Source organism: Belonocnema kinseyi, chromosome 1, assembly GCF_010883055.1.
Source record: "Belonocnema kinseyi isolate 2016_QV_RU_SX_M_011 chromosome 1, B_treatae_v1, whole genome shotgun sequence".
In the NCBI taxonomy this organism is placed as follows: domain Eukaryota; kingdom Metazoa; phylum Arthropoda; class Insecta; order Hymenoptera; family Cynipidae; genus Belonocnema; species Belonocnema kinseyi.
Genome location: NC_046657.1, coordinates 165,214,294 through 165,231,149, shown reverse-complemented (window position 1 = coordinate 165,231,149; position 16,856 = coordinate 165,214,294). Strand labels below are relative to the sequence as shown.

The following is a 16,856-nucleotide window of genomic DNA, read 5'->3' as shown; positions in this document are numbered from 1 at the left end:
CCTTTCTTTGAGCCTCGTTGTTCATACATTTCTTGCCACACAGGTTCAATTGCCCGAACAATCCTATCATTTAGGATAGCTGTGAATATCTTATAAAGCGTTGGAATTCATCTCGTTTGGATAAAAACTCCATTATTTGGTTTAAAAATAAATTATTTTGTTGAAAGTGTAACTATTTTTTAAAAAAAGTCCTCTTTTTTATCAAAAGTTCAACTACTTTGTTAAAATGTTTTTCTTTTTTCTTTGAAGGTTCATCTCTTTCGTTGAAAATACATTTTTGAAACTGAACATTTAACAAATTTCACTATTTGGTTGAAAGTACAACTCTTTGATTGAAAACTCATATTTTTCGCTTAAAAAATTCAACTTTTTGTAGATAATTGGTCTTTTTGACTTTAAAATTAAATAATTTCGTTGAAAATTCATGCATTCTGTTTAAAATTTGTCTGTTTTGTAGATCATTCATTTTCTTGGTCGGAAATTCATTTTATTGATTGATAATAGGAAATAATAATAGGATAATAGGATAATAGGATAATAGGAAAAATTATTAATCTTTATCTGAAAATGTAACTATTATATGGTTGATTAAAAATGAATCGTATATATTGGTTAAGTTGAAAAATCTTTTTTTTTCATAAAAAACATTAATCTTCTTGGTCAAAAATTCACATTTTCCCTTGAAAATTTAACAATTTTGTTGAAAACTCGTTTTTTTTCTTGTTCAATTCAATTTTTTATCACAGTTTTTATCTGGAATTTGAACTATTCTATTTTTGGTTGAAATTTTATCCTGTACATTGTATTAGTTAAAACACAAATTATTTGATAGAAAATTAATTTATTTGTTTTCGATTATGATTTTTTTTAATTGAAAGAATTTTTAAATAAAATTTTTTAAATTGAATTTAACGTATTAAAAATGGGAAAATAATTGATTTTACACGATGATTCTAAATCCGTTGAAAATTAAAGAATTAATAGATATTATTTTTTAAAACTATTTCCAATGATGACTTCAAATATTATTTCAGTCTAAAAAAAATTTATTTTTAACCCATTCAATTTGAAATTTTTTAATTAATAAAAAACCAAAAATTTGGTTAATTATTAGCAATATTTGACCGTTCATTTATAAGAATCCATGATGAACAACTATTAAAAACTATAAAAATTTGAACAGAATGGTTCAAAATAAAAAACCTTGAATTTTTAAAATTGTAATGAGGTAAATTTCAACTTTGAACGCTACAATTTTAATTTAAAAAAAGATTCAAAATTAATTTAAAACTTGAAATTATTTTAAACAATTTGAAAGGCAATGTAGATTTTTGCAGAAAAAAATGAAGCTTTTTAAGAATTGTAAAATATTTAAAAAGAATAACAAAAATGGTTGTGATTGCTAAGAAAATTGAAAATTATTTTTTATTTTGAAAAATTAATTTTAAGTGACTATTTGAAAACATTTTAAAAATAAAAAAAAAGAATCAGGACGATGACTATTTTGAACCCAAAAGTTTATTTTTTAACAAAATAAATTAATTTTCTATCAAATAATTGGTGTTTTAACTAATACAATGTATAGGATAAAGTTTCAACCAAAAATGTAATAGTTCAATTTCCAGATAAAAGCGATTCATTTTTTATCAATTCTAGAATGGTTACATTTTCATATAAAGAAAAATAATTTTTAACAGAAAAAATGAATTTTGACCAAGAAAATTAATGATCTACAAAAAAAAAGACAAATTTGAAACAAAATACATGAATTTTCAACGAAATTATTTAATTTTGAAGTCAAAAAGACGAATTATTTACAAAAAGTTGAATTTTTTAAGAGAAAAATATGAGTTTTCAATCAAAGAGTTAAACTTTTAACCAAATTTTTTAATTTTCAACCATAATTATAAAACTTTGTTAAAAAAACTTATTTTTTTACAAAGTAGTTCAACTCTTAGTGAAATAATCGACTTTAAAACCCAAGAAGATGTACAGTTCATATTTTAACCAAAAAATTGCATTTTTGACCAAAAATGATACATTTTCAACCAAAAAGATTGAATTTCTACTAAAAAAGGTCAATTTAATTTTAAAGTCAAAATTTTAAAATAATTTAAAGGCGAATAGTTGAATTATCAACTATAATTATGAATCCTCAATAAGAAAAAATTAATTTTGTTACTAAGTAGTTTAACTTTAAGTGAATAATCGAATTTTCCACCCAAAAATTATGACTTTAATTTTTAACAATATAGTTGCATTTAAAACAAAACGACTTTGCAGCCTAAAAATATTTACAGTTGACATTTCAACCGAAAATTTTAGTTTTTCACCAAAAAGTTTAAATTTTCCATAAAAAAATTTAATTTCTGCAAAGAAAGGCGAATTTTTAACAAAATACATGATTTTTTTCACCAAAAATGGTATAGATTAATTACCAGTTTCAAGCATGTATTTTTTCATCACATAAAACATATTTTCATCAGAATAGTTATTAAATAAAAAAATTAATAAATTTGAACAAAGTAGTTGAACTTTTGATAGAAAAGAGGACTTTTTTTACAAAATAGTTACATTTTCAACAAAATAATTAAGTTTTCAACCAAATAATTGAGTTTTTATCCAAATATGTGGATAATTTCTCGACAACTCGCCTTGTCGTTTTCTTAAACAGGTGTAATAATTATTTAGTTTGTAAAATAAAAGGAAAAATCTTTATAAAAACATATAAATTTTTGGGAATTGGTTAAATTTTAAAAATTTCTATCATGTAACTTTTATTTTTAATTTTTTAAATGTTTTAAAATACTTGAAATTAATTTTTCAAAATAAAAAATCATTTTCAATTTTCTTAGCAATCACAATCATTTTTGTCATTCTCTTTAAATATTTTACAATTCTCAAAAAGCTTAATTTTTTTTTAAATCTGCAAAAATCTACATCGCCTTTCAAATTATTTAAAATAATTTCAAGTTTTAAATTAATTTTGAATCTTTTTTTTTAATTAAAATTGTAGCGTTCAAAGTTAAAATTTACCTCATTACAATTTTAAAAATTCAAGGCATTTTATTTTGAACCATTCTGTTCAAATTGTTAGTTTTTAATAGTTGTTTATCATGGATTCTTATAAATGAACGGTCAAATATTGCTAATAATTAACCAAATTTTTGGTTCTTTATTAATTAAAAAATTTTAAATTGAATGGGTTAAAAATAATTTTTTTTAGACTGAAATAATATTTGAAGTCATCATTGAAAATCATTTTTAAAAATAATATCTATTAATTCTTTAATTTTCAACGGATTCAGAATCATCGTGTAAAATCAATTATTTTCCCATTTTTAATACCTTAAATTTAATTTAAAAAATTTTATTTAAAAATTCTTTCAATTAAAAAAAAATCATAATCGAAAACAAATAAATTAATTTTCTATCAAATAATTCGTGTTTCAACTAATACAATGTACAGGATAAAATTTCAATCAAAAATAGAATAGTTCAAATTCCAGATAAAAACTGTGATAAAAAATTGAGTTGAACAAGAAAAAAAAAGAATTTTCAATAAAATTGTTAAATTTTCAAGGGAAAATGTGAATTTTCGACCAAGAAGATTAATGTTTTTTAATTTTAAAAAAGATTTTTCAACTTAACCAATATATACGATTCATTTTTAATCAATAATGTAATAGTTACATTTTCAGATAAAGATAAATAATGTTTAACAGGAAAAATGAATTTTCAACAAAGTTCTTGAATTCTCAACCAATAAGATGAATTTTCGACCAAGAAGATTAATGATCTACAAAACAGACAAATTTTAAACACAATACATTAGGTTTTAACGAAATTATTTAATTTTAAAGTCAAAAAGACCAATTATCTACAAAAAGTTGAATTTTTTAAGCGAAAAATATGAGTTTATAAAAATTGTTTAATTTGAAATAAAAGCTTAATTTTCAAACATTGTGTTCAATTTTTCACCAACCGGCTGAATCATCAACCAAATTAGATTAATGTAGTCCCAAACAGTTTCATTTTGAATAAAAAATTATGTATTTTTAACAGAGAATATTTATTTTTGGTAGAAAAATACCAATTTTTACCAAAATACTTGAATTTTCAATAAGAAAGGAGCAATTTTGAACCAGAAAATATTAATTTTTAATAAAAATATCAATTTAAATAAAAAAAATGAAATATTTACCTTGTTAGTTAAAAAAAATTAATTCTTATTTACAAAAAACGAATTTTCAACAAAATAGTTACATTTTTAACAAAAGAGTTCAGCCTAAAAATAACTTTTTATCCGCAGAAGATTAATTTTTTAAAAATAAAATAGTTAAATTTTCGACCAAAGAGGTCAATTTAAAACCAAAGGAATAATTTTTTTACAAAGTAGTTAAACTTTTAACCTAGCTTCTCAATTCCTAATGAAACAAGATGACTTTTTAACAAAATAGTTACATTTTCTACAGAATAATAAAATTATCAACTGAATACTAGAATTTTTAACCAAACGAGTTGAGTTTCAAACCACAAATATAAAAGTAGACTTTCCACCAAAAAGCATTTAAGCGAAAAAAAACGAGAAAAAGGGGGTTCTTAAAAAAAGAGAAAAAATAACAATTCTTTAAAAGTTAATAATGAGGAAACATACTAAATGTTATCTAAGTTCGTAACTTCTCTCCCACTAATTCCCAACCACTGTTCGAACCATAGTTGTAGCATGACCCCCCCCCCCCCCCCCCCCCCCCCCCCCCCCATGCAATTGGTAATGCAGTTTACTGGCGGCCCCTTAAAGTTTCGATTTTTGTATTAAAACGAATTATCCTTATAATTTATAGTTTAAAATTTGTTTAGCATGAAAATGCACAACGAAAAATCGACAAGACTCAGAAAACGAAATTACAACAATTAAATTAATGACAGAGAACAAGTATATTGAGACTATACTTAAGAAACTTTATTTTCAATTTTATTTATATAGGATAAAATATCAATATTGCAGAGAAAAGTAACAGCGTTTTACATTAAAGATTTCAAATGATTTAAAAATTGAAATTAATAAAAACAAAATAAAAGGGCCTCTAATTTTTCTCATTCTCATCATTTATGATTGAGAAAGTATAAAAAAGAAAGGTGCGAAAAGTCCGAAAAAAAGGACGAGTTCGTTAAACAGCCATTTTGGCTGAAAATTCAAAAAGTTAGAGTATTTGAAAAAATTTTGGGGCTATTTTTTATACTTAAAAGTTTTGTTTGTGGCTATTAATAGTACTCAGAAAGCCAAATAATTTATGGTGATGACTTTCTTTATACAAAAAAAAATTCTCAGAGTTATAGCATTTTCAAAATTTGTAATATCAATCGAAAATAGAAATTTTAAGCCCAACAACGTACGATATCAAAAAAGTAAAGTAAAGAAAAACATTGCTTTTTAAAAGCCCTACAAGATCATCAAAGAAACTTTTTGGATTTTCTTGTAAAACCGAAAATTCTCATTTTTATTGCACAGAAAATAATGAGAAATGAAAAATCCCAATTTATGGTCAAAATATGCAGGATACGAAAGAAGATGAATCAACAAAAATTGGGATCTCGAAAAAGATCCATAAATTCGTAAAAAATGTCTTCTTGATAGGACATAAATAGTAAGATGCATAAATTTCTATGAAATATTATATTAAAAATCAAATAAAATGAAAAATAATTTTATCATACAATTTTATCGTTTAATTATCATTTTTTAAATTCATAATTAATTACACAAACATACAAATTTACGAATTATTGTTTACTTGAATTAGTAATCGTGAGGGAGGCGGTATTCCTATAAAATTTAACTTTACATCTAAAAACTCCAAATCGCTAATTCGACATGCGAGAACGCTATACGATCATAATTATTAAGCAAAATTTATTATTTCAAATTTCAACTCAATATGCTTATCAATTAAAACTTGCTATTTCTTCAAATGTATAGTTTCATTTAGTAGAATTTCTACCGCCTCTTTTTCAAAACAACAAAATAATATTATTCATAGGCAGTAAATTTTATTTGCAAAATGACTCATTTTTTCCATAAAAGATGTAGTAGTTAAAAATATTTATTACGATACAATTACAATTTAATTCAATTTAAAAGTACATCTTATGTATCTACATATTTTCTTGATGCAAAATTTATTCAAATAATTAATTTATTAATTTAAAGTAATAATTAAAAACTCTCAATTTAAAATTTGTATTTTATATTCTTAAGTATTTACCGACTTAGTATCGGCTATCCCTGGCGGACCGAAGGAACCGAATGGAGCCTCTATAAAGTACCCGTAATTGGGTCCCCATTCGGTTCCTTTATAAAAAATTCAAAAAAAAGAAAAACAGCAAAATTAACTTTTAAATTGTTGAAATTCGGATTCTACGTTAAAGTTTGCATTAGAAACTCACGGAGTAATCGCAATACTTTTTCTTGCAGCGTTAAAAACTTTAAAAAATTTTGTCTGGATGCTAGCGCCACGCAGTGAAAACCTCAGGCAACAACGCTGCTTTGCAAGTTAGAGAAGTTTATTTTTAAACTTCGCGCGCAACATATTACTTGAGCTATTATGGATATGGATATATATTTTTAACGCTGAAAAAAAAAGTATTGCGATTACTCTGTGAGTTTTTAACTTTATAATAGAAAATTTAACGTAGAATCCGAATTTCAACAGTTTAAAGTGATCTTGCTGTTTTTTTTTGTTTTTTAAAAAGGATCCGAATGGGGACCCAATGGGGTCTTTACGGGTAGTAGGGATCTGATGGACTTGTTCGACGGGTAAGATTGCAGGGGCAAGTTAGTTTGAATTGCACGATCTTCGGGCAAAGATCCGATCTTCTATACCAACATTATCAAACTGGCCAAAATGCCGCCCTTCTGACGTCACAACCAAAAATAACTAAAATAAAACCGTTATTTATACGTAATATAAATAAATGTCAATGATATGTTATATACAGTATGTATATCTAACAATATTTATAACCACAATTTATTTTCTATGAACTATATAAACACTTTTCCGTCTAAAGAATTTTGAATTAAGCGGAAATTGTCAGGTGGCGCTACCTGTCGCAGGAATTGTAAAACCTTGTTAGTAAGGTAGGAAATCATGTCTACGATCTTCAATAACTTTAAAATAGAAAAGAAATATGCAGGACTTTAGCGAAATAAACTAAAAATTGCAAATTAATAATCTGCTTACTTAAGATAATCAAATTATTTAATTAAAAAGTGGAGAAAAGCTATTATATTTATTTCGCGCCAAAATAAAGTGACCGTAAGACATGCGCAACAGTTGAATGAATTTCCGGTATCTGGGCGCATGTCAGTTGCTTTGCTTGGCTTGGTGGCTTGGTGGTTTTTTTTCTTGTGAAGCGATTGACAAATTTGCCGATTTTTAAGTTAAATTGTGTCTGAAAAGGGATGTAACGTTTTCTCGATCGTAAAAAAAGTCTAAGGTGAGTCTCTTGAATTTGATTATTTATTAACTACTACGTGAATGTGTGTTATTTGTGCGTGTCAGAAAAGAAACATTTGTCCTATTTTGGGAGGTTATGTTATTTGTAAATATCGTAAATACATTTCTAAGTCGTGTCGGTGCAGGTTTCAAAATCATTTTTCATTGAATTTGTGCTGAAGAGTGAGTATTTTATTGAATATTTCTAATTTATGCGATGCATTATTTCAATATTTGGAAATTTCGGCTTTTTTAATGCAGAAATTCCGGTCGTTCCGGTCAGATTTTAGACAATAATATATTTATTCATGTTATTTACTAATATAAGTAATTTGTTTTGTATAAATATATTTTTTTTTTTTAGAAGTATAGACGTTTTTAAAAATGAAAGAAAAAGTTTTCCGAAGTCTGAATATTTACATTTTAACATTATGCTAGTTTTCAGTTTTACAAGGAAATGTTCTTCAATTTTGACGATTTACATTTTATGTTTCCTTAATTTGGAAAATTCAGAATTGAAAAATCTTTACCTCTAATCTTCAAAATTATCAAATTCTTACAATTCAAGAATGTTTGTTTAAACATCTTTAAAATTGAAGAATTTAAAATTATAAATGTTAAAAATTCTATTATTTAAAAAAAAGTTAAAAATTACGTACTTTTAAAATATAAATCTTAAGTATTAAACACTTAGTTGAAAATGTCTGTGCTTCGTTGAAAATTCCTTTTTTTTTATTTGGTAGAAAATTAATTTTTTTGGTCGAAAGTTTATCTTTTTTCTTAAAAATTCAGCAGTTTTTGCTATTTTTCTCTCTTGTTAGAAACAATCTTTATTAGTTGATTTTTTTTTTAATTCAACTACTTTTTAAATAAAAATATTTAATAATTTTAAATGAAAATTCATATATTTAGTTTAAGAATTAGCTAATTTCTTGAAAACTCGTTTTTTCTTTGACTAAAAGTTTTATTATTTGATTGAAAGTTAAACTCTTTTTCTTAAATTAATTATTTTTTTGTTGTTGTGAAAATTGATCCTTTTCAATTGAAAATTTATGTATTTTTTGGAAATTCGTTCGTTTTTTGTATTAAAAAAAAAAAAAAACATTAGAAATTAAGTACTTTTAAAATATAAATCATTAAAATTAAACATTTGGTTGAAAATACGCCTTTTTTCTAAATTTTAGCAGTTTATTTTTGTTTGTTTTCTTGTTTAAATAATATTTCGTAGTTGAAATTTTTGTTTGAATTCCACAATTTATTATGAAAAATTAAAATACTTTTTCGTTAAAATATCTACTTCAGTTGAAAGTTGAACTATTTGATCGTCTTTAGATGGAAAGTGGCATATTTTATTAAAAATTCTTTCTTTTTTGTTGAAAATAAATTTTTTTGTTAAAATTTCATTGTTTTTTCTTTAAAATTTATCAGTTTATTTTTTCTCTTTTGGATACAATCTTTTTCTTAAATTAATTTTTTTGGTTTAAAAATTTGTTTTTTCTTTGGCTGAAAATTTTGTTTTAAATTGATTTTTGCTATTGAAAAATTACCTATTCTTTTTTTAAGTGAAAATTGATCGCTTTTAGTTGAAAATGAATGTATTTTGTTGAAAATTCGTTCTTTAATGTAGAAGACAAATTTTTTCGTTGAATTTGAATAATTTCTACTTTATCTACAATCTCAGATTTTTCAGATTATATCAGTTTACTCTAATCAAATAAGAATTTTTTTCTCTGTGAGATTTTTTTGCTGACTTAAGTTTGATAATCAAGTTGATGATATTTAAAACATACGGAAACCATCATTTTCTCAATTAAAAAAAAAATGGAATTATAAAGTTTTATTCACTTTTTATTTATTTTAATCAAAATAGTGTGAATATTTATGTTATTTTTGAAATGGAACGGGAATTTATTTTTAAGAATTATTTGAGAGTAGAATATAATAAAGAATTAACATATATTTATTCATGTTATTTACTAATATAAGCATGTTGTTTTATATAAATATATTTTTTAAAGCAACAAGTAAAAAATTACGAGAAATGGGATTCCGAAGTCTGAATATTATTTACATTTTAAAATTATGCAAGTTTTTCAGTTTTACAATGAAAAGTTTTTAAATTTTGATGATTTACATTTTATGTTTCATTAATTTTGAAGATTTAGAATTGAAAAATCTTGATACCTGATCTATAAAATCATTACAATTGAAGAATGTTTATTTAAAAATCTTTGAAATTGAAGAATTTTAAATTATAAATGTATTAAGTATTTCAAAGAAGAAATTTGTCTGAATAAAAATGCATTTTGTTTTTATTATTCGTTACGAATTAATTTTTTTTGTACTTAAAAATTCAACTACTTGTGTAAAAGTTAAACTCTTGTGTTAAAAATTAACTTTTCAGTTGAAGATTTCTAGTTTTAATTGAAAATTCATCTCTGTTTAAACATGTAAATACTTTATTAAAAATAAATATATCTCTTTTTTGTGAAGGTTCAATTATCTGGATAAAAATTGATATTTTGAATTTAAGAATTAAACTATTTGTTTGAAAATTGATGCACGCGGTTGAAAAGTCGTCTTTTATGTGGAAAATTAATTCTTACGTCTGAAAATTTATCTTTTTGGCATAAAAATCACGTTAAAGATTCATCATTTTGGCTGAAAATTAATTTCTTTAACTGAAAATTGAACTATTTCACTTTATGTTGAAAATTGATATTTTCTAGCTTAAAATTTAACAATTTGGATAAAAAAATTGCCTTTTTAATTGGAAATTTAACTATTTCGTTAAAAATCCGCATATTTAGGCAAAAATAGATTTTTTTGTAGAAAATTATCCTTTTCTTTGCAAGTTAGTTTTTTAAAAATTTCCGGTTAAAAATGCAAGTATTCCAGTTACATAATTTTATTGAAAAAAGTATTTCTTTAATTGAGCGTTCATTTTTTGACTAAAAATTTAATTACTCAATTTATTGATTGAGAAATGATCTTTTGTTGCAAAATCATCTTTTTGATAGAAATGAATCGTTTTGGTTGAAAATTGATCTCCTTGTTGGAAAATATAACAATTTTTGTTAAAATTAATTCCGCTTTAAAATATTTAAAAATTGTCTATTAAAAGCCTCGATAATCATTTTGGAATATAATAATTTTAGATGTCAATATAAAGCAATTTGAAATTGAAAAGCTTTTGTATCCTTTAAAAAAAATTTTCAATGTAATATCTTAAAAGTTTCCGATTTTTAGTTGGAGATTTAAAAAAGTGAATTATTTCAAACTAAATAATATTTGCTTGGAAAATTTCAAGAATGAATAATAATTATAAGGAAGTGTTAAATGTTAAAAAATTTGAAATTAAAAAATTATAAATTGAGTTTAAATTTAAAAAAAGGTAAAAATTAAACTATCTGAAATTCACATATTAATAATTGAATCATTTTACTAATTTTCAATGTTTACAATTTTAGAGCTCTGAATCTTCACATTCAAATCGAAATTTTTAATTTTTCCCTTTCGTAGGTTTTGGATTTATATTTACATTAAATGATTAAAATTGAAAGATTTTGAGTATAAAAAAGTTTTTAATATCATAATTTTTTGTGACTAAATTTTTTTTTTAGTTTTACATTAACTTAGTATTCATTTAACTTTTAACTTTCCGCAATATAAATTTCTTTATTTCTTACGTTTCCAATTTAAAATTAATATTTATTTTGAAAGTTTTTTTGAGAATTAAATTATTTTTCTTTATTTTACAAAAAAAGTCTGGTCAGGGTTAATGTTAAATCCAAATGTTTTCGATTTTTAATTATTTTTGAATAATTTTAATTATAAATAACAGAATTTCAATTCCTTTCAATTTTAGAGGCAATTGTAGAGTCGTTATAAATTTTTTAAAATGTATCAAGAAAACGGTTTATTTATATAATTAATGTGAAAATAACAAAGTAGATTTTTTTAATATTGTTTTTCTGTTGTTTTTTTATCGAATCATTTTCTAAAGAATTTCAAGAGAAAATCGAAAAAAAGATCACAAAACATTTTGAATTATTTCCTACAAATTTTAAAAATTGTGAATGATTTTAAAGTAAAATTTTGCAATTTTGCTAAATCACATAATTTTAGCAAAAAAATTAAGTAAGTTTAAGAGATATTAAACAATTTTGAACTGATTCAAAAATAATTTAAACTTGCAAAGTTTTTTTTCTAAATGTTTCACGAAAATTAAAGACTTTTTTCAGGTTCCTAGGAAAAATTAAAATAATTGTTTATTTCGAAAAATTAATTTTTTGAAGAGATTATTTAAAAAGATTTTAGAAGATTTTAAAAATATTAAAAGAAGGATCTGAAAGCTTTTAAGACAGTTTTTTAATTTTTGCTAATTAATTTTTAGAAATTATAAGGTTTAGAAGGTCTGATAAGATTTAAAAAAATATATTAATATTTTTTTTTATTTTGAAAAATGAACTATAAGAGAAAATTGAAGAAGGTTTTTAAACATTACAAACGATTTCCTAAATTTTCTAAAAATAGTATAAAGATTTTAAATGTTTCAATTTGGTAAGATTTCAAAATAAAAAGCGGGTCAATTCAAGAAATATATTGTAGAATTAAAAATAATTTCGAAAGTTTTCAAGAGAATAAACAAATTTTCTTAATATTGCTGAGAAAAATTAGAAGATAGTAAGGTCATTTTTTTAAATTTGAAATGATATTTGAAAATATTGATAAAAATTTGTGCCAGTTAAAATTATTTTCAGGAATTTAAGACGTTTTAAATAGATTACAAATATTTGAAAACTCGGAAACATTTTGGAAAATTTACCAAATATATCTTGATTCCTTCCCAACTTCTAAAAATCTTTTTAAAAGACTGGAATTTTTCATAATATTTTGTAAAATTTTATATAATAAAAAAATTTCTTTAAAATTTAGATCCTTTTCTGACACGCCTGCAATATTTAAAAGTTTTCTCAAGAATCTTGTGAAAATTATATTTCCATAAATTTAAAAACAAGATGATAATACTTATTTTCTTGTTTTCAATTCTCAGAATTTAATTTCAACATGGATTTATTATAGCACTTCGAAAAATAATTTTCCATTAATTTGAGTGTTGCCTAAGATAAAAAATATTTGTTAATGGTCTTTCCTTAAGAGTGACATACAAATGTTAAAATATTTTAGCTTCGTCACAAAGTCTCTAATTGATTAAAATAATATCACATTTAATATTTCATATAAAAAATTAGCACTTCATCACTATATTGAAAACTGTTACAATATCCGGGACTAATACAAAATAACGAAAAAAAAGAATAACAAAATCATAAATTCAACAATAAAAAATTGCCGAATTATAAAATAAACTAATTGTTAAATTCTCATAAATATTTTCATTGCTGAAATTAAAGTTTGACGAAATTTAAAATTGCCAAAAATAATTAATAAATTATTAATTAATGATTAATTAAATTGTTTGTCTTATTTATAATTTTATTAATAGGTCGTAAATTAATAATCAATTAATTATGTTCAGCAGTTTGAAATGTTGAGAATTGAAATATTTGTGGGAATTTAATAATTCGGTTATTTTACAATTCGGACTTTTATTTTTTGTGAATTAAAAATCTTCTCATTATTTGAAATTTGGAAAATTTCATAATTTGATAATAATATATGTATTTTGGCATTTCTTTCATTCATTTGTGTATTCGTTATTTATCTTTAAACTATTTTTTATAAGTTCTGAATATCCATGCAATTTTTGTTGTTGGAATTATTTCAATTATGTCACTTTTTCCTATATTAAAAAAAATAATACGTAAGTACATCTGACTCTACATAATCGAGTTTTTAATCTAAAATAATTTAACTCTAAATAAAATTGTTTAATAGATATTTAGCGCTTCGACGCAGAAATTATACAATTTCACTCCTTTTTTAAATTAAATTTACAAAAATTGTTCAATATTTATTTTTTTTTTTCAATTGGAGACGCTTTCGATTCGAAATTATTAACTAAATAGTGGTCAACCTTTGAAATATTTTATTTAGAATTACCCATTGTAAACTAAATGACTTCTCTAATACAGTTTTCTACAAATTGTATAAATTTCGATGGTCTTGTAAAATATTTTGAAGTGCAATCTAATTTAGTGATAAAAAATATGATTTTTACAGGATTGACATTGTAGAATCAAAGAAAACGACAAAAAAATTATTTAAATTATCAAATAAAAATGGGTATTGCACCGGACACGCTGGACGAAAGTAAGGAGAAAAAGGAGGATCTGGTTAAAAAGAATGAGAGTGGCGATGAAAGTACGGAAGATTCTAACCAGGACGGAAAAAGGAAAAAGAAGATTGTGAGTTTCCATTTTAATCGTTTACTTTTTATTGAATCTTTTATTTTTGATTATAAACGGGTTTTATATATTTTTTTATCATTTATTTTTCGCTTTGAGCATATTACAAATTTCCTGCTTTAATTTAAAAGATTAGTTTTAAGTTTTAAAGATTTCAAAAAAAAATTGGAAGATAGAATTTTTTTTAATATTGCCAGATTTTAAAATTTCGAAAATAATTTACAACAAAATATAGATTTTTGAAGATTTAGAAAAAAGATTTGTAGGAAATTTGAAAGTGAATCAAAGAAATGTCTCGGAAAATATCAAATGATTTTTTTTTGCTGAAAAATTTATAATAAAAGTAAAAAAAAAAAGATTTTCTAAAATTCTGATAAAGAATGTAAAAAATCTTCCAAAAAATTGTTTTTTTTTTAAGACAATGTTTTAGAAAAAAATCAAGTAAGTTTAAAAGATATTTGGAAGTTTTAAGAAGATTTAATAATAATTTTAAACTTGTAAAGATTGCATAAAATGTGAAACATGTAGATTTTTTAAGATTTTGTAAAAAAAGTTTTTCAATAATTTTGAAAGGTTTCAAAATAATATATATCTTTTTTTTAATTTCAGGCATAAATTTAAATTATTTATTTTGTTGAAAAATTAATTTTAAAAGTAAATTGGAAAAAATTTCAAATGATCTGGGTGTGTAAATGATATTTTTTCTAAAAAATGCATTTATTGTTATTATTGAGGATTCACAATTTCAGTTGAAAATTCATCTCTGGTGGAAAATGTAACTATTTCTTTGGAAAGTCGTTTTCTTTTTTTATAGAAAATTAATCCTCTTGTTAGAAAATATTTTGTAGAAAATTGGTCACTTGTAGTAATTAGTTTTTGATTTCGTTGTAAATTAATTTACTTTAGATGAGGATTTAACTATTTTATTGACAAATCGTCTTTTTTTGATGAATTCAAATGTTTTTTATTTAAAATTAAATTTTTTTCTATTTAAAATACCAACTATCACATTTTTCGGTGAAAATGCGTTTTTATCTTTTTAATTCAATTATTTTGTAATTTAAAATGATTTTTTATGTTGAAGATTAATCACTGTAGTGGAAAATTCATCTGTTTGGTTGAAAATGTAATTTAAAATTAATTTTCTTGCCAGAAAATATATTGTAGAAAATCTCTCCCTTTTATTAAAATGTGAGAAAGGCTGTTAAAAATGTAACTACTTAGTTAAAAATTATTGTGTTTAGTTGAAAATTAATTAATTTGGTTGAAAATAAATTTTCTCCCTTTTTTTTCATAGAAAATTAATCTTCTTGCTAGAAAATTTTTTATAGGAAATTCTTCTCTTTTAGTAAAAATTAAACTCCTTAGTTGAAAATTAATCTGTTTAGTTGAAAATTAATCTATTTTATAAAGAAAATAAATTCTAATTAATGATTCATAATTTTAGTTAAAAATTCATATCATTGATTAAAAAATGTAACTAATTCATAGATTTTTTTGTTTGTTAGAAAATCAACGTTTTAGAATTAAATCTTTTTTATTGAAATACCAACTATTACCTTTTTTGATGAGAATTCGTCTTTTTTTTATAAAAAATTAAAAATTCATCTCCTTTGGTAAAAATGATACTGTTTCTTTGATAATTCATCTTTTTTTCATAGAAAATTAATCTTTTTTTTCTAGAAAATATTTTATAGGAAATTATTCTCTTTTTGTAAATAAATGCAATCAATTTTGATTAAAAATGTCACTGTTTGGTTGAAAATTAACTTATTTTGGTTGAGAATGTAGCTATTTTTTCGAATTTTTTTTTCGATGAATTGAAATCTTTTGCATTAAAAATTTAATTTTTACATTATTACATTTTTTCTTTATTTCAAATTAAATTAGTAGTTGAATTACTGTGCTGAGAATTAATTTTTTTGGAAGATTCTTAGTTTAATTAAAAATTCATCTCTTTGCTTTAAAATGTAATTGGTTCTTTGAAAATTCGTATTTAAAAAAAAAAATTAATCTTCTTGCTAGAGACTATTTTGTAGAAAATTAGTTTTTTTGTTGTTGTAAATAAATGCAATATTTTGTAGTTAGAAATGTAATTGTTTCATTAAAAATTCGTTTTTATTTATTTTTTTTTTTGTTACAAAAATTAATTTTTTTGCTAGAAGTTTTTTTAAAAATAAAAATGTAATCTTTTAGGTTAAAAATGTATCTGTTTGATTGAAAATTAATTTACGTTGGTAGAGAATTTAGCTATTTTGTTGGTTATAAGTTGAATTCTATAATTAGTTATAGAAAATTAATATTTGTTAGAAAATATTTTGTGGAAAATTTGTCTTTTTCGTAAAAAAAAATTTGTCTGTTTGAAAATTAATTTACTTTGGGCGAGGATTGAATTATTTTGATGAGAGTTTGTCTTTTTTTTTTTTGGTAAATTAAAATGTTTTTTATTTAAAATTAAATTTTTTGATTGAAATATCAACTATTTCATTTTTCGATGAGAATTCATCTTTTTTTGTTGGAAATTCAATTACTTGGTTAGTAGTTGAAAGACTTTGATGAAAATTAATTTTTTTTTTGTTGAAGATTAATAATTTTAGTAAAAAATTCATGTCTGGATGAAAATGTAACTATTTCTTCAAAAATCGGTCTTTTTTGTTAGAAAAATCCTCTTCTTGTTAGAAAATATTTTTCAGAAAATTCGTCTCTTTTGGTAAAATGTATCTATTTGGTTCAAAATTAATTTGTTTATTTGAAAATTAATCCATTTTAGTAGAGAATTCTTTCTGGGATAAATTCAAATTTTTCTTTGTTTAAAATTAATTCTTCTTTATTCATAATGTGTCCCCTAAGGGTTTACATGACTTCCATTCCTTACAATCTTTCTGTTTACATCTATATATTTTTTACAATCTTATCCTTTTTATATATACAATTATTTACAACTATTTACATAAAGTCTTATATCTAGTTCCTGCGATAGCGCAAT

General features: G+C 22.4%; 1 protein-coding gene across 1 annotated transcript in view; it reads left to right on the top strand.

Moving 5' to 3' along the window:
- Nucleotides 1–7,362: 7,362 nt before the first annotated feature.
- Nucleotides 7,363–16,856, top strand: part of LOC117183116 (transcriptional regulator ATRX homolog) — a 24,054-nt gene continuing 14,560 nt past the window's right edge. The window contains exons 1-2 of the mRNA XM_033376299.1: nt 7,363–7,500; nt 13,686–13,870. Coding sequence (XP_033232190.1) covers nt 13,745–13,870 — 126 coding nt within the window. The 5' untranslated portion in view covers nt 7,363–7,500; nt 13,686–13,744. The remainder of the gene's footprint in view (nt 7,501–13,685; nt 13,871–16,856) is intronic.